This window comes from Thunnus maccoyii, chromosome 10 (genome assembly GCF_910596095.1).
Source record: "Thunnus maccoyii chromosome 10, fThuMac1.1, whole genome shotgun sequence".
NCBI classification, from domain to species: Eukaryota; Metazoa; Chordata; class Actinopteri; order Scombriformes; family Scombridae; genus Thunnus; species Thunnus maccoyii.
The window spans coordinates 16928413-16949390 of NC_056542.1; the positions used below are offsets into that span (position 1 = coordinate 16928413).

The following is a 20978-nucleotide window of genomic DNA, read 5'->3' on the forward strand; positions in this document are numbered from 1 at the left end:
CCAATTGACTGCACATTTAAAAACACACGCAGTTTCTTTTATTTTAATAGCATAGAACCCTGGGAAATTAACAATAGTCATACACTGACACTCAGTTAAAACTGCTGAAAAGTCATTTTATGTAAAACGTTCCAAGTTATAAATTTTCCCATATTCTAAAGAAATCAAAAACATTAAAAAAAAAACAACTACTGGGTAGCAACAAAAAACTATGCCTAAAAGCATATAAATTTACACAATATCCAAGTTTTTGACTCATGGACAGTCACAGGTGATGCACAGATAGACCAGAGAAGTGAGAAGATCGAGGTGTCACATGATCTGATTTTCATTTGTAGTACCTGGGTGGTCCATCTGAGTACCTGGATGGACCTGCAGAAAGACAACAGGACAGAAAAACATTAAAAGGGTAGAACAAAGACAGGAACCCCTTTAGTGTGCTCCATTTAACAAATGCATTAAATGGGAAGAGTGAAAGGATGCTTGCGTACCTGAGAGACTATTTAAGGGACTACTGAAGTATCGGTCGCCGCTACTTGGCAATCTTGAGGGTGGAGAGGAAAAGCTTGAGGAGCTCATTGACAAGCTGTTCAGACTAGAGCCCTGAGGAGGAAATGAAGACAGAAATTTAGGGAGAGATGATGCACAAATACACTTGTTTCATTCAATTAATAAGATAACTGAAAAATCTGGACAGATGAAAATCTGGTTTTACTCATACTGCTGCCAAATCTTCAAAAGCAGATACTTAAAGGTCCTGCACACTCGTAGTTTTTCTAGTTTATTATACATATAATAGTAATATACTTTATATAGAATTATCAGGTTGAAGTTAGGCTGAGCTATGCTGGATTACGTGAGGTCACCAAACATCACAAACCAATAAAAGTAACAATTTATAGGAGGGTCAGAAAGATGTTAATTATATAATATACATACACACTGTAGGCTAGATAAGATTTAATGGTTTATCTTCGACATTTAGTTTTACATTTTTTAGGATAGGATACATAAGCTCCATACCGATGATACACTCCTCAGTCTGTACTCCATCAGCACATCTGTTAGTTTCTGTGTCACCTTCAGCACCAGCTGTGCATCACTCTCGTTCTCTATCCGGAAGGTATCCTACAAATACATGAAACCATGAACATGAAAAGTATTCGGAAATGTGAGTAATTTAACAACATAGTGTTGACACTTTTTGCTAGGTATATTGTGTGAAATGAGACACCTACCAGGTAAGTGAGCAGTGTACCACGATTGTTGTCATTGTCTGGAGCTGCTCCCATCGAGCCTGGTGTGTCAAGCGGCTTGTTCACTGGTCTGTCCATTAAGCCACTCCCCATTTGGCTGCCCCGATACTCGTCAGGATATCTTCTGCGTGGGCTGTCCTCCATTAGTCCACTCCTTCCATAGCCATCAATTCCACCACCTGATCCAAAACCATCTCCACCAGCGGCTGGATGATGGCCCATACCATCTGGAAAAGGTCTGCAACTCATATCAGGGTCAGGGAAATCTTGCCTGTTTGAATAGCCTCCAAAGCCAGGCTCCCCATAGTCACCCAGTGAATAGTCAGAAAAAGGAGGAGGAGGAGGAAACTCCCCTGGAAACCTCGGTTCAGAGAACCTGGGACCTGTGATAGAAACACGTTCATTACAATTCAATACACATACAGTGATTCAATAGAAAACGGGGTGTACAGCCACACTGCTTCAAATAATACAATGACTCACCAAATGGCGGCCCCTTTGGTCCCATCCCTGGTGGTGGTGGAAGCAAAACCTTAGGAGCAGCAGAACCTGTGATAGAGAAGAAGATACACAACTCAGACAAGTAAACCCAACTGGAAATATTTTAATATTGATGCAGTTCATAGCAGCGTAACTTACGGAGTCCTTCGAAAGCAGCTACATCACAGGGCTCTTTCAGGATTACCTAAAAGTTACAACAGGACCAATAAACATATCAAATCTGCATTCATGATGTATAACATAATGCACTTCTCAAATATAAATATGGGACATTTTTTACACAACCCGTTGCTTTTTAAAAAAAAAAGAAAGTGCTATTTTCTGTCTGGATGTCCGGGATCAACAAGGCAAAAATGTGTGCCTTTATGAGTATGTACATCCAAGTTGTCAGTCTAACTAATATCTTTTGACACTTTTTGCTAGGTATATTGTGTGATCCTCTTGGGTCAATCTTTTTTGACCCAAGAGGATCAAAACAAGACACTCACCTTGAGTTGTCCCCTCCCTTCTGTCTTCTCCACCTCAGCTGCAATTTCTTTAATTGTCTTCCTTACAGCAGGGTCTTTGTTGGCCTCTCCCTCATCATAGGTGACCTTGTCAGGGTGAGCCTTTTTCTATGAGCAAGGCAGATAAATATACACATATGGAACATGTTCGAGGTCATTGACAAAAAACATTTCAATTATAACTGTTAAGCTTGTCCAGGTTTTGACTTCCATACAGAACAGCCTTATAAAATGATAAGGTACCCTGACATTTTTAACAGCCATTATAAAATACAAGATAACATTTGAATAAGCCTTTTTCGAATTTTTTTATCTATGTCAAAGCCGTAGAAGTTTGAAGACATTTCCCTGCTCCACAAATTCCCTACTTCATATCAACTAAAAGGGTCAATTCACCCAAGTCACAATTTTCTGCATGTATACTCAGCTTTATCTAGCTATGCAGATAGTCTGTTTTTAAGGATTTAGATGAACCCTTTCAAGACCCCCTCACAAGGGTAATATATTTCCCAACCTTAGAAATGAAAGACCCATATTCTTTGCAAAATAATTTGTACTGACAAGTGAAATAAGTTAGGCTCAAAATCCCCTTTTTTGCAATACTTATGTATTTGAGGAACTTTATGGGTAGACTGACATACTCACCAAGTATCTGAAGCTGTGCTTCCAGCCTTTCACATGAGCAAGCATATCATGTTGCAAGCGGGACACAGCACACAGTTTGCACTGGTAGTGTGGTGGGACAGATTTACTGGGGCTGCGGTACTCCCACACATACTGAAGACCTGCAGACAGGTGATGGTCACTGGTTATGCATTTCAACGTAGGATGGGAGAGAGTTGTACCAGCATAAGGAGCTAGCCCTTCTGCTTACCGATGACACAGTCAGTGACCCCCTTCAACTGTTTGCTGAGAGAGGGCATGGAGTGGATAGATGTCCCTTTGGTGTACACTGAGAAAACACAACAGTGGTAAGTACAAAGCAAACGCTTTATAGTGATAAACAAGTGAGACAACAAGGTTCAATGTCTAACAAACTCAAGGTTCCCCCAAAAAGGAAAACTAAAATGAATAAATTTAAACAGCAGAAGTGGAAGCAGTAGATGGCGTTTAGAAATACTGTGCATCTGAACATATTTAAACATCATACAAATCTGTATCTGGTTAACAGCAGTCCTTACCAAAACATCTACTCTATTAATACAGAACAGAATTTCTGGGGAGAGCCCTGTCATCATAACAAAGTAAGAAAGTGTGTTGTGTTCCTGTGCAACCTGCAGTGTCTGGTGGCTGGTTAAGAGTCATAAATAAAAGCCTGTTCTGTCTGTATCAACTGAACAACTATTATTAACCCAAACTCCTCATGCGCTTTTGAAGCCTGGGGGTAGAACGAGAACGGCAGCTCTCGGCTAACCTCCATTTAGGCCTGCACTGAGCTGCAGGACACCAGCTCCTGTGATGCATTGCCTCTCACTGTGTCCAACCACACAAGTATCACTTCTGTGTCGACACCAATGAAGCAGTCCAACTGTGGACGAAAAATAAGAGCCCTGCATCGCCCAATATACTCTGGTAACCAGGTACGGTAAGGTAAGCCAGTGTAGCACAGGCAACTGAACGAAAAAGGAATACTGCATTAAGCAGTGGTAAAAATATTTTTAATGGAGAAAAACTGTTTATACAACCATCAGAGCACAAAAAGTGCATTAAAACTTCATCAGCAACCATCACAGATGCATGGATGGATTACTGTATTTCTCGCTAGTGGTTTAAGGAGCTGGTGGTGCTGGTCTTCAATGTAGCAACATCTTAGGAGAGTGGGTTGAGACTTCTACAATTGTTCAGTTTTGTATAAACCATATAAATATTGGATTTTCTAAATAAATATTTGGCAACATACTGGAAATGTTTTGCATTTTTACTTCTGTAGTGGAAACTGATCTCCAACGAGCAAAATCATGGATGGCACCACAACAGCCCCCATCTCTGACAGTGTGAGTCTCAAAGAGTGGTGAACAAGCCACCACCAAGGACATGAAGCAGGAAAATCACAGTCTCAAGCTTCAACTCTCAGCACTGACAGTGGCACCATGTATAAAAGGACTTACCTATATCAGCAGAATGCTGCAGCCGCTTTCTCTGTCAGTGGAGGGAATAAACCCACATGAAGAAGAGAGACACATAGAGGCATTAGTGACAGGATGACACTCAGCGGTGGACTGAACTCCTCGTCCATGTCCGCCACACCACATACGTATGCCATAGAGCCAGTATTTTCCTCAGTCTCCATGACGTCTGCATCAGCAGCGGCATGTCACAGAGACAAGTGTATAAACAGCGTCTAAATCATGTTGTCGGGGTTTAGTCTGAATTCTCATTAAATGAGAATGTGGGATAGCAAAACAAAATTCTCTTTTAAATACCGTAGTAAGAGAAAGAAGCTGGTACACTGAATAAATGCTGAAATATAAACAATATGCACACATGTCTACAGTAGCCAGGGCTGTGACCACAACAAAACACTGAGGTCAAGACCTCAGTTAGTTTCCCATAAGAGTGAAACAGAAATGTTGCAAAAGTGGTCCAAGTTACTGCTCTTCATTCCATTTCTACCATACTGTCACCTCAACACCTCATGTGGTGTGTTTGGGAGCCCTAAATCTAGTTTTGACAGATGATGGCTGCAAACACATACAAAGTGATGATGACTAGATCTCCTGCTTTTCAGGGAGAACAAATGGGAGGCTGAAAATCAAAATTTGGGCAAAGACGATGAAGTGGAAAACTATCAGGCTGAACACACCTGTCAATCAGGCTCCCAAACAGACTCTTTCTTTAAGCCTTGTAAAAGACAAGCAAAGGCAGACAGTAGACAGAAACAAGCAATGATGGGGGATTTTGACTTCAGTACAATTTTTCAAAAATGTTGAGACGTTGTGATGATGGTAACAGTAACCATCTGAATATAAATTAAAACTGCCTTTGGGAAGCATTTAGGAAGTTTCATAGCATGGAATTTCTTACGTTGACTTTCTTGGATAATATGATTTGTAGTAATCACTGCAGTGATAGTCTACAGTAGAGGTTAGCCTAAAGGTTTACATACACTAGGAATTTCAATGATTTCTGTAACTGCATGATTGTGGATACCTGCTTCTTTGTCAAAAAAATAAAAAAGTTTGGTATCATTCATGAATTTGTTGTGGGTTGTCTGCAAATATGAAACACCCACAAAATCTGGTGGGTCAAGAATATACATACAGCAGTTCACAGCATTTTTATAAATTCTGGAGGCGCAGAAAGGAGAGTTTTAAAATGTCATTTGACTTAATGAGATTGCCTCCTAACTTCCTGTTCCTGTTACTGACTACAGCTTCTCTGTGTATCTATAAATCAAGCTTTTTTGACTGCACACATTAGAACGAACCACAAACATCACAATTGGAAAGTCCAGAGAGCTCAGTGCATATTTGAGAAAGTGCATGATAGATTAACACAAGTCAGCCCATTTGGGGCTGCAAAGCAACTTCAGTTCCCAAAATCATAAGTTCAAACAATTGTTTGTAAGTACAAAGTACAACTGGGAACAGTGGTCTCTTTGCCAAGATCTGAGAGAAAACCCAACCAGAATTATGCCAGAAGCTTGTTTGTGGCTATCAAAAGTGGCTGATTGTAAAGGAGAAAAGGGACATGCATCTAAATACTAGCTGTGCTGTATGCATAGTTTTGACCCATGAGATTGAGTTTTAGTTTCAGGAGATGCACATTTTTACCTACTCCTACTCCCCCCCAGAACCCTGCAGAGCATTAGGCCTCTTTGTCCTCAGTTGAATTTTGGCCTGGCTATGGTCCTGAAAGTGACTGCACTCAGAAGTAAAAAATGAGCAGCCTGCCATGAGATATTGGTTCAGAGAACCCAGTTCACAAAACACATAAAAGTCCAATGTCAAGAGAAGTGGTTAAGCAGTTTCAGAACATGAAATGCTTGCACTTTGAAGACTTGAAGTTTGCAACTCTGGTTCAGAGCTATTCCTTTAAACCACCGAGCGGGGGCCAGAGTGCAAAATAACAAATACAACCAGGCCTGAGAGCACGTCAGCTGGCACCAAGTCCACCTGCAAAGGACTGCTGCAGCACAGCTCCCCATCAGGCATCACAATAACCAGTTAACATCATTAATTAGGAAAAATATCAGGAAGGAAAGTGTGTTTTCCTTCATGCGCAGTTCATAAATATGAGGCGAATCGATACGAGTGTAATTTCTTAAATTGTGATGTTAATGTGTGTATATTTTGTCGAAATGTGTCAGCTTACAGTGCGATACTTACCCTGACATTTTTACCCCTATTTTGGAAGTTCTGCGGCCCATTTCTTGGTTTGTCGTTGGGAATCTGGTTGACTGAAGCCTGAGCCTCAATTTCCTCCATTTCTCCACTGTGGGACAAAAGGGAAATAATTCACATGCCAAGTACTTCAGGTGAAAGATAGATATCCGCTCTCATTAGCTGTTGCCGTATTGTGGTGTATGTGAATCGACAGATTTCCGTTTTACTTTCGTTGTTTCGTTTCATCTCAGGCCTTGCTGAGGCTAACGGCAGACCAGCTATGAACTATATCTAAGCATATCCCAGGGCCAAATATCATATGTATCTGTAGGTGAACAGGAGGACAATATTACTGAGCTTACCCGAGATATTTTAATACAAACTGCAAGTCCCTCAGGGCGTCAGGCAACCATTCAATGTCGAAGAATAGACTAACTAGCTAAAGTGAAAAAGAACAATGCCAACTGACTGAAGAATGGAGACCAGTGCTTCGGCCAGTTTAAAATGAAAAAAAAAAAACAACACCCTAAATTTAACCTTTACAAAAAACCCCAGAATACACTCGCACTATAAAACTGAAATGAAAATATGCTAACTGATACACTCAATCGCACCTGTTCGCACATAAGAAAGAAACAAAGTAATCTTTCTCTTCAGGCACTTGTGCTGACAACTATGCATTACGCTCCTTAGAAACCAGGGCTTGCCGTAATTATTTGCTGGAGCAAAATTGAACAAGGTATAAACATTTTAATATTTTCGAGACACATAGGGACAACATTTGTATTTCATTCACTTTAATTACACATGTGCGCACTATTAAAGTTATTCTAATCATAGGAGGTATTATATCGTAAGCCCGCAGAGCTCGCGGCGTAATAAACATGCACACACAGAGTCAGCGGACCCAATGAACTAACACGAGACTGAATATTTATATATTTTTGTTGTATTGATAATTGTTAGCAGGGCGCCTTTTTCTCTATCTCCAGACACCAATGAATATTTGATGCTGCAAACCTCTCACAGGAGTAGCCAGACTGTTAACTGAAGTAAGTAAAATCCTGAACTGTCGTGCATGATGCTATTAGGTGTTAGCTGCTGTATCAGACGCTAGTATAAGTGCAGCTGTCCTGTAACTGTTACGATGTACACACACATCTGATTATTCAGAGCAAAAGTTGAAAATGTGTATAGTTTGTGTAGTAAGATGATATTTATTTTTAAAATGCGTTAAACCACCACCACCACTATTTGGACATATACTAGCCCTCAGTGTGTTTATTGGGATCAGTGAACTCATTCTATGCCATGTGTGTTTGTTTATTGAAATATATGAAATCATTCAATGCCATAATCCCACCTTCATGTCTGGTAGTACAGATAGCAGCATAGACTGCTTGAGATGAAGGCCAAGAAGAAGAAGAGACAGGATGACTTCCAAAAGGTCAAGTTAAAGGTGGGAAAGAAGAAGCCCAAAGCTGATAATGCCACCAACACCAACTTTCGCACAAAGGGAATCCATCTAACTGAACAGCTGAAGAGAGACACAAGTGGCCCTACCACACACAGACAGCTCGGTATCAATGTAAGCTCTCTATCTCTGTTTCAGATGGAAACAAACATACAAGCTTTATTTAATTTAAACTTCATTTTTTGAATGCTAAATTTTCTGTCTTTCCTTCGCCTTCTCTAGGACCTCCTGTCTCAGCTTCACCATTACAATGCTAATGTGAAACATAGTGCCTTGTTGGGTTTGCGAGAGTTGTTGTCCCTCAATCCCTCTCTGTTAGAGCAGCATCTGTCTCGCTTGCTCTCTGAAGTGGCAGCTGTTTTCACTGACAAGGATGGCAACGTCCGTGTGGCAGCCACACGTTTGCTCAGGTTAGAGAAGCAGCAGTAATGCTGAAACACCACAGCGTAATAAAATGATCACTTATCTTTTCTTTCTTTCTCAAATAACATCTTGTCTAAAACTACTTCCAGGTTCATTGCACAATCTGTGCCTGCAGAACGAGTGGCTCCATTTTTCCCCCTCCTTAGTGCCCACCTCTCTTGTGCCATGACTCACATTGAGACAGGCATCCAGGAGGATGCCATGAAGGTCCTCGATGTGTTGCTGGAACACTACCCTGCTCTGCTCGCGGCACGGCCTGCTGTGCTCCTCACCAACTTCCTGGAGTTGATCTCTCACAAACAAAGCAGCGTAGGATCTAAAAAGGCTCAGGATGCCAAGGGACGGACCTGGGCGCTGTCGGTCAACCCCAGCAGGGCTGTGACAAGCCAGCAGTGGCGGCTTTCTGTGCTCCTCAGGTACATGGACACAGATTATGAGGATATTTGTAAAATCACAATCCTCGCTGCTAACCTTTGTGCCACTTGTGTTTCAGGCTTGGGCGCTTTCTGCAGGCAGTAGTTGAAGAAAGACCAGTGGAGGAAGGTGACATGTCTGTCCCAACTGATGGAGTGTTTGGTTCCAGTGGAGAGGGCCGACTCACACCTCTGAATCTCATCTGGGAAGAGCTCACTTACAGCAAGGTTGGAGTTAAGGTGTATGAACATTCTGGGGTCAAACCAACTCCACATTCCACCTTTAGTCTCAGGTACAATACCACAAACCCCTGTAACCATCAAGTAATAGAAATCACAGACTTCCTTATAACTTATATTTCCTGTTAAACACAGTATTTAATTGTTTGTTTCTTTTATTCTCTTACTGTGTAGGCCTGAGGTGGACACTGGGGCTGCAGTGGGTGAGAGTTTGGACTCAGCTGAGGCTGTTCAGAGCTTTGCAGCTACACTGGTGCCTCTTCTGCTGGAGGTGTGGGTAGAGGCCAGTACCAGTGACAGTCCAGGGAACAGCACTGAGGGTGCTCACCTGCTTACCCCGGATGCCATGTCAGTAATGTTCCAGGTCTTGTCTATTCTGCAGCTGCTGAGAAAACTGGCGCCACAGCGGGAGCACCAGGATGCACTGGTGAGATGAAGAATGCACTAATATCTCAGTGTTTTCTTGTACAAGGAAAATGTTTGTTAAAAAATGAGAGACTGCATTGTTTTTTTTGTGTAGGATGCATGGTTCCGTAAAGAATACCTGGGAGACTTTAAGCAGCACTTCATGAAAAACTTTCCCTATGGTACTCGGGACACACCCAAACATAAAAAGAAGGTTAATCTCAAAAGGTAAGGACTAATGCGCTAGGCAAACATTCCTCCTTTCCTCTCTGTTTTGATGTGAAGTGACATTCTGTTATGTGAGAAATGATACAACTAATTTGAAGGTTGTAGATTCAAACTTAGGCTTCTTTAATTTCACAAGAAACTCTTTCTGTATTAGAAAAGGTTTTTATCAAAATGCAATGTGATAAATAATAATAAACAAAACATTAAAAATACAAATTTCAAGCTTTGAATGCATGGATCATCAATACATGCATTAGTTGTGATTACCCTCACCTCACTGTTGTTCCTGCAGGAGTAAGCAGACCGCAGCTGTCCCAGGTCTGACAGTGGAGCCACTGGCCCTAAACATCACACTTTGCCAGGTCATGGTTTCCCTCAGCCAGAAGCAGGGACTCGGCCGAGAGACAGATGGAGACTGGCTGACACCACTGAGGACGTTTGTCCGAGACACACTGAGCAATGAAGTGAAACTGAGCTACAGGCAGCTGCACATGCTGCTTGGAACTGTGTGGAAGATGGTGTTCACGCAGAGGAGTAAAAGTAAGCATGCATGGTGAATGTCCGATTGAGTAAAAACAGAAGCATGAATGCTGTGAGAAGAGTTCAGTGTCCATAAAAATGTATTATGGACTCCAACATACATTCACAAATCCAAGGATAAAAGTGTTTATGTCAGATGGACTAGATTATGGATGGTATCCAGATTTGTGAACAACTCTGAAGAATTGTTGTAACATTTTTAACATGAATCTCTTATGTGCCTATGTATTTATTATCTGTGCAGCTGTGACAGAGGACCTGTTGGCAGCAGTGTATTTCTACTATCAGCAAAGGCACCTGACTCTACAGACAAGATCTCTTCTGCTGTCTTTCTACAGCAAGCTCTACCTGCAGGAGCAAGGACACACACACATTGCTAGGTAACTTCAGTCATTGTTTTTCAACATGTGGGATTTTCATGTACACATCTGCATGATGTGAACATAACGACACCAGTAGCCCATATTTTGGCATACCGGAAACCAACATTGCAAGAGAAACCATAATATACATGCACAATAGCATAGTAGCATTGCATAGCCAGACAAACATCTCATGTCAAGTCAAGTCAAGTCAAATTTATTTATATAGCACATTTCATACGGCAAGCGTAAACTCAACATGCTAAAAAACAAGTAAAGATCATACATAACAAATATATTACATTACATATATAAAACAAATAAGATAAAACATAAAATAAGATGTTACATAAATAAAAACATGTAAAAACATAAGACAGTATATAAAAAAAATCATTATCATTGTTAAAAGAAATAACAATAATAATACTGTTTCTAAAAAGAAGGTTTCACCCATTAACCTAACTAAAAGCTTGTGAAAAAAGATATGTTTTTAGTCTGCTTTTAAAGGAAGACACTGTTGTAACAGACCTGAGTTCATGTGGTAGAGAATTCCAAAGAGTAGGACCATAATGGCTGAAGGCACCATAAGCTGATTTAGTATTTATTCTAGGTATGGTGAGACCTTTATTTGATGATCTCAAGGGTCTATCTGGTGTGTATTCGGAGAGCATGTCAACAACGTAGGTGGGAGCTAGGCCGTTCATAACTTTAAAAACAATAAGAAGTATTTTAAAATCAATTCTTTGCTTTACTGGGAGCCAGTGAAGAGAGATTAAAACAAGAGTGATGTGTTCACACCTTCTGGTTTTGGTTAATACTCTAGCTGCAGCATTCTGAATAAGCTGGAGTTTATTAAGTGTTTGCTTTGCCAGTCCAGCAAAGAGTCCATTACACTAGTCTAGTCGACTGGAAATGAATGCGTGAACCAACTTCTCAGAATCAGACTGTAACAGGAAAGATCTAACTTTGGATATGTTTCTAAGATGATAAAAAGCAGTCTTAGAGATACTGGAAATGTGCTTCTGAAAGTTAAGATCAGCATCCAAGATCACATCCAAGTTTTTGACATGATCACAGGGTTTTACTGATAGGGGAGTTAACAAAGAGTTTATCTGGTGCCTCAAAGCCTTCGGACCTGCTAAAAAAATCTCCATTTTGTCTTCATTTAACTGCAAGAAATTTTTGGCCATCCAATGTTTAACTTCAGTAATGCACTGGATGAGATCATTCACTGGGTTAAAGTGGCTGGCAGAAACAGATATGTATAACTGTGTGTCGTCAGCATCGGACTGATATGATATGTTGTATTGTTGAATGATGGACCCAAGTGGGAGCATATGAGCATATTCAAATTAAACAGTAGAGGGCCAAGAATTGATCCTTGAGGGACTCCATATGGAACGCTGACTACATCTGATTCAGAGTTATCAACAGCAACAGAAAAAGACCTACCAGTAAGGTAAGAGGAAAGCCAGTTAAGAACAGTGCCTCTAAGGCCTAAACAGTGTTCAAGGTGCTTAAGAAGTATCACATGGTCAACCGTATCAAAGGCTGCACTGAGGTCGAGAAGAACTAAGACAGTAACTTTGTAGTTGTCAGAGCTAATTTTAAGATCATTCACAACTCTGACCAGGGCACTTTCTGTACAGTGGTTAACTCTAAAACCAGACTGGTAAACATCAAAGAAATTGTTATATGACAGATACATGTGTAATTGTTGATATACAACCTTTTCAAGAATTTTCCCCAGGAATGGTAGGTTTGAGATTGGTCTATAGTTCTCTAGGACAAATGGATCAAGATTGCTCTTCTTTAACAGTGGTGTAAGTGTAAGTGGTGATTTTGTTTCGAATGTTAATAATCTTGGATTTAAAATATGAGGCAAATTTGTTGCATTTTTGTGAAGAGTGGAGTTCAGCAGGTATTTGTCTGAAGGGATTGACCAGTTTATCAATTGTGCTGAAGAGAAACTTAGAGTTATTGAGATTTTCACTAATAATTTGAGAGAAGTAATACTGGCTAGATGTTTTTATTACTTTGTTATATTTACTGAGCAGGTCTCTATAGAGAATATAATCAGCCTGTAATTTGGTTTTACGCCATTTGCGCTCAAATTTATGGCAGGTTCTTTTTTGTGCCTTCACTCTTTCCACATTCCTCCAAGGTGCTTTAGATTTACCAGAAATTATCTTGGTTTTTACAGGTGCAATATCATCTAAAATGTGTGTCACTGAAAGATTAAAATTATTAACTAAACTGTCATACAAAGACAATGAGGACAAATTAAAAACAGTAAAATCAGAATTAAAACCAGAATGTGACCAGGTACTCCTAGCAGAGTTAGTATATCTAGTGATAAACTTACCAGATGTATCCGCACAGATGGAGGGCCTTTTAACTGATTTTAGACCAGGTACATGTTTGGCTACCCAAGCAACACTGAAAAAAATACAAAAATGATCTGAAATCCCAACATCTAGAGTGCAGTTTAGGGTTATATCAAGGCCTTTGGAAATGACCAGGTCAAGTGTGTGACCCTGATTATGAGTAGGTCCGGCAGTGTGCTGTGTGAAATCAAACGTTGATAACATGTCAGCAAACTGGTTGGCGAAATGGTCTGTGGTGTTATCAGTATGAATGTTGAAATCGCCGGAAATAAGGATTGAGTCAAACTCAATAGTTATTTTGGATGAAAGCTCACCAAATTCAGGTATGAAGCCTTTTTTAAGCCTTGGAGGGCAGTAAACTGTGAGTACTAGACAGGGATTTGCGGATTTCATTTCTAGGGCTAAATACTCAAAAGTAGAGTAAGAACCAAATAAGACGCTTTTACATGATAAAATATCTGAAAATGGCTGCAACACCACCACCCTTTTTGTTTGACCTGGAAATCAGATTGAGAAGCTTCAATCAGTTCCTTGCTACCAGCCAAATCTCAGTAAGGAGAATACAATGGAGCCTATGTGATGTTATGAGATCATTAATAATGAAGGTTTTATTAGTAAGGGATCTGACATTGAGAAGTGCAAACTTTAAGGTGCTTGCAGAGTAGTTGGAGTTGTCAGCTGTGGCAGAGTCAGGCCTGATCTCATGAGCTCAGTTTTCACTAAACGATTTCAGTCCGTAAAGAATCACTTAAGAAATAAATTGATCTGATCAGATAAATGTTTGATGAATCCGTGAATATTTACATGATAAGTCCCCGCCTCTCTAAACTCCAAAAAACCTAAAACTAGACATTGTAGTTATAAAATGTAAAGTGTGATTCTGTAACTGCCCTCCATATTCGTCACCTATTATTTATTTGTTCCTTTGGGTGGGCAGGTTTGGAGAAATTTGTAGCACAAAGCAGTGACAGTTCAGGGAATGGTTTGTTCATCAAGTCAAGAACAGGTAAAGGTTTATGACGATCGTGTGTTATACTGCCTACATGAAATCACGTCTTGTTCAAGCTAATTCGTCTATGATGATGCCACAACACAATGAGCAAAGTTATGCGATGGCTTTGTCAGCCTGTAACATCTGTGGCCTCCCACAGAAAACTAATAATTCATATTTGTTCTTGTAAGTAATGTGAAGGGCAAAGAAATTATACTTAAATCACCCTCTGGGCTTAAAAGCACTGTGCTGTGTTCCTTTCTTATTTTCATTAAAAGGGCAAAAAACGTCAACACAAATGTCACCCTGCCACCAGCAGGTTGACATTTGTCTCAACAACTATTTGATGAATTGCCATAGAATATGGCACACAAATTCATTCACTCCCTCGGGATGGTTTGTAATAACCTTGGTGATCTCCCAACTTTTCCTCATCAGGTCATACTTGAATTTTGTCCTCTACTTTAGTAGAGTTATTTCTCACAATAACTCTGGTTGCATTCAGCTTACATCCACCTCTGTATATTATCCCTCTGTCTCTCTGAAGGAGTAAGGTGCTCTGTCGATGGTTGGCATCTCTTCCTGTGCAGTTGTCCCAGCTGGGCCACCGTAACCCAGCTCTGTCTGCACGACTTATCCAATCCATCCAGGCTGCTGCATCTCGAGGCAACAAAGACCTACTCAACAGTCTACAGACTCAAGCCTGCAGACTCTACGGTACACACACTCAATTAGACAGACAGACAAAGAGACACTGATCATAGAGAGTCAGGCAGCCTGTCACAGAAACATGGCTTTCAGATTTATATCACAACCATGCATGAAGAGCAAATCATCACCAACTCACACAGGATAGAAACCCACACCTACACTGCTTTCTGTGGATTGGAACCTCAAAGCATGTTGCACCTCTGATCACACCCCATACACTGATGGCACATCAGGTGCTTTTAATTTGCTAGCAAATATCTGATGCAGCAGCACTGGTTAGATGTGGTCAGAGGTGGAAGATGCTTTGAACGTTTCAGCCTACAGAGCAGTGCAGCAACAGTTTTCTCCTTTGTGATTCAGTGTTGACTTGCTCTTTATTTGGCTTATCAAATACAGTTACTGCTCGCTCGGTTGCAACTTCCAGTTAAGGAACATTTCATTCAGAGGGGGAGACACTAAGAGCAACTACACTGTTCAGATGTTACCCATTCCCAGTACTGAATGAATGAAATATAAATGTACTTATATGTATGAAAAAAAATAATTTTAATATGTAAACAGTACATTGCATTACACAATTTAGGAACAATGGTCAGATTACAAAAGAGAAAAATATTATTAAACCTAGGAAATTATGAACTACAGACCAAAACTGCATCATAGTTTCTCTAGGAGGCAGTATAACTCCACGTTTCCCACCCCAGACAACTTTTCAAAACAGAACTGCAACCAGAGGCAGAAAGCAGTAATAAGACAACGCTGGGAGTCCACATCCACAGTGCTGGGGATGGTCAGATAGTTAGGTTGGTGTGTGACAGAGGGGGGTCAGGAGAACGGGGAGGGGGGGGGGGGGCCAGCGTTCTGATAGAAACTGCCACAGAGCCAGCAATTCACCATCACAAGACTCCTTTTGTCTGAGGGCTTCTGACATCAGCATGTGCGTCAGAGACAGACAGAACACCACGCACACACACACACATTATCTGAGCCCTCACTGTAGAGGCTACGCCTGTCTGTCCCTTTCTTACCAGTCCGCACATAGTCTGGTTTTCCTGGTATCGCTCTAATTTTTCTTGATAGAGCTTCATGTTATATCCCCAGAGGGTGTAGTGCATTGCTGTCTCTACGTAATTACATGTGTGTGTGTGTGTGTGTGTGTGTGTGTGTGTGTGTGTGTGTGTGTGTGTGTGTGTGTGTGTGTGTGTGTGTGTGTGTGTGTGTGTGTGTGTGTGTAGATCCACAAGAAGGAGTTGTGGTGCTGTTACCAGCAGAGTCCCAGCAACGAATGGTGCAGCTGCTCTACTTCCTACCCAAGATGTCCAAGTCTCTACTGGCCAATCTGAGCTGCTGCTGCACTGCTGGACGAATCTCTGCTGGCCTCGCTGCCTCTCTGATTCGTATTGTGCACCTTAGGTGAGCTTGAAAACCCCTGTACATCTGTGGAAGGTATATAAACTGTCTTTACCGGCACATATGTGTAAAGGAGACACTTCTGTTTAGAAAGGACATCACAGGAATGCCCCTACTTTTGGAATCAAAACGTTAATTTTAGCAGGCCATAGTGTTGGACCTTTAAAGCACTCTAGCTTGCCACCATCTGATGGCAGTATTGCGCTGTCACAGAGGAATCCTTTACATTTTATCTAGTTGGTAACCTGTCTGTTGACAGGTGCTGATGTGGACACCCTGTATATTTGATATTCAACTTAATGGTGATAACAAAAGCAGTTATTTAAGTCTTATTACACAACAGATTTCCTTGTTTCCCTGTGTGTGTGTGTGTGTGAGAGACCTGTTGCTTGTGTCAGCAGGGCTCCAAACTAACTTTTCCACCAGTATCACTGGTGCTACCAACTTTCTCAGTTGGTCGCACCCTTTTTTTTTTGGTACACATTTTTTGAGAGTGTGGGAGTTGTTATAAAATTTCACATGGTTGCAGCGGGGGAGAACGAGTCACGGTGTGCAGGTGCTTCCTCCTTTACCTCTCCGCCCCACTGGCTGCCTCGGTGTTGCTTGTGCTGCCAGTGTTTTGTCGGTCTGCGTCCAGCTTGCGCTGAAGCTGCTACTGCTGCTTCTTTCGCCAAGCCGCGGCCTGCTTCCCTGTTCTCACCAATGTGTTGCTGTGTACAACTGTCTCACTTTCTGTCTCACTCTGTGTGTCTGTCTCATTCTGTCTCTCTCTCTCTCTGTCCGTCTGTTTCTTTCTCTCTCTGTCTGTCTGTCTCTGTCTCTCTCTATCTGTCTGTCTCTCTCTCTCTGTCTGTCTGTTTCTCTCTGTCTGTCTCTGTCTCTGTCTCTATCTGTCTGTCTCTCTCTGTCTATCTCTCTGTCTCTTTCTCTCTCTGAGGTGACCAGTGGGGCGGAGAGGAGGAGGCACCTGCATCGTGACTTGTTCTCCACTGGTGCCTCCGTTTCTCCCTCTCTGTCATCGCTTTCCTCACCCCTCGTTCCTATCGGACCACCGCTGCCGCTTCCTTGTTAAGATGCACTCGCACAAATGCAACCACGTGAAATTTTAACTCGCACACTCCCAAAAAACCATTTTGGTCGCAGTCTGGAGCCGTGGTCAGTGGGGCAGTGTTATACAAATTTTGAGCAGAGTGAGCGCTGAGTTCATATGGGATGGGATGTGTGTGTAATGAGTTTAATACAAAGAGCTCTTTGGGAGGCAGGAATGCAGCGTCGTCATGGAGTATTGAGAAGACAGTTCTGTCTGCATGTGCCTCCTGGGCTTCACAAAACATACTGTTATTTACACACATTTCCAACTGTTACAGATCGATCTGCCCCTCGGGCCAAGGAAGAATTTTTCATAACAGTATTTCTGTGCACAACATGCTATTATGCTCTTAGAAAACACAGCATCATGAATAAACCTCAGAGATGTAATAAGGAATACATGAATAGAACATTATTTGGGAAATGAATGTAGGTGTTGTGTCCAAAAACAGATTTTGTGTCAATAATTGTGTAACGTGTTCACTGATTACGTTCTCCAGGTCGTCTCTGAGCGGCTGGTCGGTCGGGAGCCAGGAAGCAGCTCTGCAGGACGTGGACTACATCAGCTTCCTGTTCTCCACCCTGACAGGCTTCTCGTCCGACAAGCTCGCCTCCCTGCAGGAGGCCGGCGACGACAGCGCCCTGCCTCCCTCCCCTCTCTCACCCCTCAGCCTCTACCCCACCCCGCTGGAGCAGTTCACACACCACTGGGACGTTGTCGAGGTGTGTTCACTGCACACTCGCAACTACAAGTACCCGTAACTTCACATTCCTGTTTAAAGAACCGCTGCCACAGAAATACTTAGACGTGACGTAAAAAGTGAATTTAGGGACAGGGACCAGGAGGTGAAGGAAAACATTGTTTTGAAAATTGAAAAGTGTTGATATTCTGGACACAGCTGTGGTCTTTCAGTCCCCCCTGGTCTCTCTATGTCTCTCATATAGAGCTCAGAGGGTGGAAGCTTTATCGTGGCGCTCCGGCTGAGAGGGGAAGCTTTATCGCGCTGCGCAGGTTGGAGATGCGTGGTTATCGGGCATAGCGGATATGCACAAATGCTAATGAGAGCCCATGGCATGATGGGAGTGTGACATTTCTGCACAGAAATTACCGTTAACGTAACTATGCCTTGGGGCAAGTGTGTGTGAGTGTGTGAGCAAGTGGGGGGCTTATAATCACTAATTCAGCTCCTCAATTAAGGCCTCAGATCCTGCCTCTCTCATCTCCCTGTCTGAGTCAATCACAGGCAAGTGGCGGTAAGGAGGAGGGAGGGGACACGTGGTGGCGAGGAGGGGGTGGCATTAAGGGACGGACTGTGTCAACTCTGGTTCGACTAATGAGACGGGATTGTTTTTAATGACGGGGAGAATGCCAACAGGTGCACCGGTCTGACACACGCTGGCTCGCACTCACTCCTGCACTTCGGCACTCACGCACACCTCAATTTGATAAAAGCTAATGAGAAATTTGATTTGGATTTGAAGTTAATGAGGAAAAGCTGAGCCTTATTTTTCATTTGTAAAAAGTTGGTGGCGTGACAGCTTTTTAAGCCGGAAACACATCTCGTCTACATCCCAGCAAAACTTAAATTCAGGCTCAAACTTTTGTTCTTGATAAAGGAAGTGCTTCACAATGAGCAGTGAAGGCCACAATTTCAGAAAGGAACATACCATAGAAACACTCTAGTTTGGTTTCTTGTGTGTACCATGATAATTTAATGTGGTTTGTCTGATAAATGCAGGTTGAAGCAGATTTAGACAGAAAGGTTTTTTTTATTCATTTGGTCCTGAATTCTGCCTCTAACAATATCATGACTGAAACTTTAATAAGATTTTCCAATTTTCATATCTGTCACCTTTCATTACCCAACATGGCTTCGGAAACTTTGACACTGGGGAATGAAGGTCTTTGGGAAATAGAGAACAATAAGTGTCTATAACTCAGTTACAGTATATGAAGATGAATTTTCACAATTGACATATGTTTATGCTAGTCTTTGACTAGATTCTGCATGAAGTGATTGTAAAAAAAATGTTGAAAGATTTCAACAAAAATTCTGACAAGAAAACCTTTCACATCTTCCAATGGAGCACAAAATTTGTTTCTTTAACATTATGTTGCATTGCTAAAATTCTCTGTCATGCTTCAATGGTAAGCAGTACATCAATGGATAAAGCTTAAACAGAGATAATCTATAATATATCAATTAAGATCTTGGAAATGGCACACATGTTTGATGGCACTATGAGACCATTTTTGTTAATAATTTAACTGTTTCATTCACAGGAAATCTGCCACTGTCTGGAAACTTTGGGTTCAAAGTCCCAGTGCTTTGACATCTTGCAAAATGGCATTTGTAAATACCTGGTAAGAAACTGGTTTCATTGATTTGTACACATGTAATACTGTTTTCTATGTTTTATTCCTTGAACTGCTTTTGAGCCTTTTAAAGGAAAATAAATAAGCATCTATCGTATGTTGTGTGTGTGTGTCTTAGATCAAGTTGGGGGTGGTGCCTGACAGTATGGCGGCCGGACTGCTGAGAGCTGTTTCCAGATTACTGGACCTGTCCGTCCTGCCCATTGAGCCTGTGCTGCGCTTCTTGTCTCAGTGCTGCCTCAGCCTGCTGGCTCTGCTCATCAACCTGCAGCAGGAGGCACCTGCCGATACCAACCACAAAAGGTGTGTACTGAAAGACTGCAGTTCTTAACTGATGATCCCTGTTGATATAAAATCTAGTCCTTTATAACACCAGTTTAACGATAGCACATCAACTGGTCACTACTGTTGTCAGATGATAAGTATGTAAATCACACTTTTTTGCCACAATGACAGGGAGGCAATTTGGGGAGCTTGTGTGTCAGCGTTGAGCTCCGTCCCCCGCCTGCTGAGGATGGTCTTGCAGTCGTTGCGTGTTGGAGATCTGAGTGAGGAAGAGCTGCCACAGCTGGGACAGATCCTGTCAATGCTGCTGCAGCATACGCCGATCCACAACCAGCTGCTGGCCAACGCTGCTCTGCTGCAAGAAATTATACAACACCTGACGGTAAACACGGCACACGTTTAACTCTCTTGGAAGAAAAAAAATTACATTTTCAGAAGAGCTTTTCAAAAATTTGAAAAAGCAAACTGCATTACCTCCAGCTGTTGACCTGATCTCACTGTGTCTGTGTGTGTGTGTGTTTCAGAGGTACTCCCGGGGTGCGACCAGGGAGCAGTGGTTGACAGACTTGCTCTACTGTTACAGCGTCACAGTAGCTCACGGCTCTTCTTCTCATCGTGGAAACCTGGGCCTTCGAGACATGTACTGATCGACTCACCCACCAAAACAAGAACCTGGTGTGTTGCTTAGTCCACCCTCTCCAACATACATCCCACAGTTACTTAAGACAAACAAAATACTCGCAGAGCTCAATAGCGACTCTGTATTGTGCTCACAACAAAATTTTCAGACAGAAATACAGTGGAAATGTGTTTTTTATTGTGAGTGACAATGAATACTCAACATCCTCATTTTAGGAGTTTCACCTTTTTTTCTGGGTCTTAACCTGCCTCTTGTTTTCTTCAGCCTTAGCCGTAAATTGTTTGTCCTCCTTTTGCCCCCTTTGAATATTGTTGTTACAAATTGGGGTACCTGGTGTCTTTTAATAAAAAAAAAACTAAACAGAAAAAAACAGAATAAAGGCAAAATAAAGTTAAATCACGTGCACTGACTT

General features: G+C 41.8%; 2 protein-coding genes across 6 annotated transcripts; one reads left to right on the plus strand and one right to left on the minus strand.

The window, feature by feature from the left end:
* Positions 1–15: 15 nt before the first annotated feature.
* si:ch211-197h24.6 lies at positions 16–7099 on the minus strand. Of its 2 annotated transcripts, XM_042423133.1 has the most exons (12): positions 6951–7099; positions 6592–6697; positions 4372–4402; positions 3138–3215; positions 2909–3048; positions 2246–2371; positions 1896–1941; positions 1740–1805; positions 1239–1639; positions 1024–1128; positions 492–603; positions 16–372 (listed from the first exon to the last, which is right to left on the minus strand). In XM_042423133.1, the coding sequence occupies exons 2-12, from the start codon at positions 6688–6690 to the stop codon at positions 329–331; spliced, it is 1248 nt and encodes a 415-aa protein (XP_042279067.1). In that variant the 5' UTR covers positions 6691–6697; positions 6951–7099; the 3' UTR covers positions 16–328. The 2 variants fall into 2 exon arrangements, with proteins under 2 accessions (XP_042279067.1, XP_042279068.1); XM_042423134.1 differs by lacking the exons at positions 4372–4402; positions 6951–7099 and having other exon boundaries at positions 6592–6676.
* A 125-nt stretch (positions 7100–7224) lies between these two features.
* tex10 (testis expressed 10) lies at positions 7225–20965 on the plus strand. 4 transcript variants are annotated; one of them, XM_042423129.1, is made up of 17 exons: positions 7225–7327; positions 7581–7640; positions 7967–8176; positions 8285–8472; positions 8575–8901; positions 8979–9191; positions 9313–9565; positions 9659–9771; positions 10064–10311; positions 10556–10691; positions 14602–14771; positions 16001–16178; positions 17765–17987; positions 19549–19629; positions 19760–19944; positions 20098–20308; positions 20451–20965. In XM_042423129.1, the coding sequence occupies exons 3-17, from the start codon at positions 7994–7996 to the stop codon at positions 20571–20573; spliced, it is 2832 nt and encodes a 943-aa protein (XP_042279063.1). In that variant the 5' UTR covers positions 7225–7327; positions 7581–7640; positions 7967–7993; the 3' UTR covers positions 20574–20965. The 4 variants fall into 4 exon arrangements, with proteins under 4 accessions (XP_042279063.1, XP_042279065.1, XP_042279061.1 ...); XM_042423131.1 differs by having other exon boundaries at positions 7972–8176; XM_042423127.1 differs by having other exon boundaries at positions 7230–7327; positions 7558–7640.
* Positions 20966–20978: the final 13 nt, after the last annotated feature.

Coding starts and splice junctions, on each gene's coding strand:
- si:ch211-197h24.6 (XM_042423133.1), bottom strand. CDS start 6,690: ATGGAGGAAATTGAGGCTCAGGCTTCAGTCAACCAGATTCCCAACGAC. Junction 3,049..3,137: donor GGTCACTGACTGTGTCATCG/GTAAGCAGAAGG, acceptor ACCTGTCTGCAG/GTCTTCAGTATGTGTGGGAG. Junction 1,942..2,245: donor AAGGGAGGGGACAACTCAAG/GTGAGTGTCTTG, acceptor TGTAACTTTTAG/GTAATCCTGAAAGAGCCCTG.
- tex10 (XM_042423129.1), top strand. CDS start 7,994: ATGAAGGCCAAGAAGAAGAAGAGACAGGATGACTTCCAAAAGGTCAAG. Junction 8,177..8,284: donor ACAGACAGCTCGGTATCAAT/GTAAGCTCTCTA, acceptor CGCCTTCTCTAG/GACCTCCTGTCTCAGCTTCA. Junction 8,902..8,978: donor CGGCTTTCTGTGCTCCTCAG/GTACATGGACAC, acceptor CTTGTGTTTCAG/GCTTGGGCGCTTTCTGCAGG.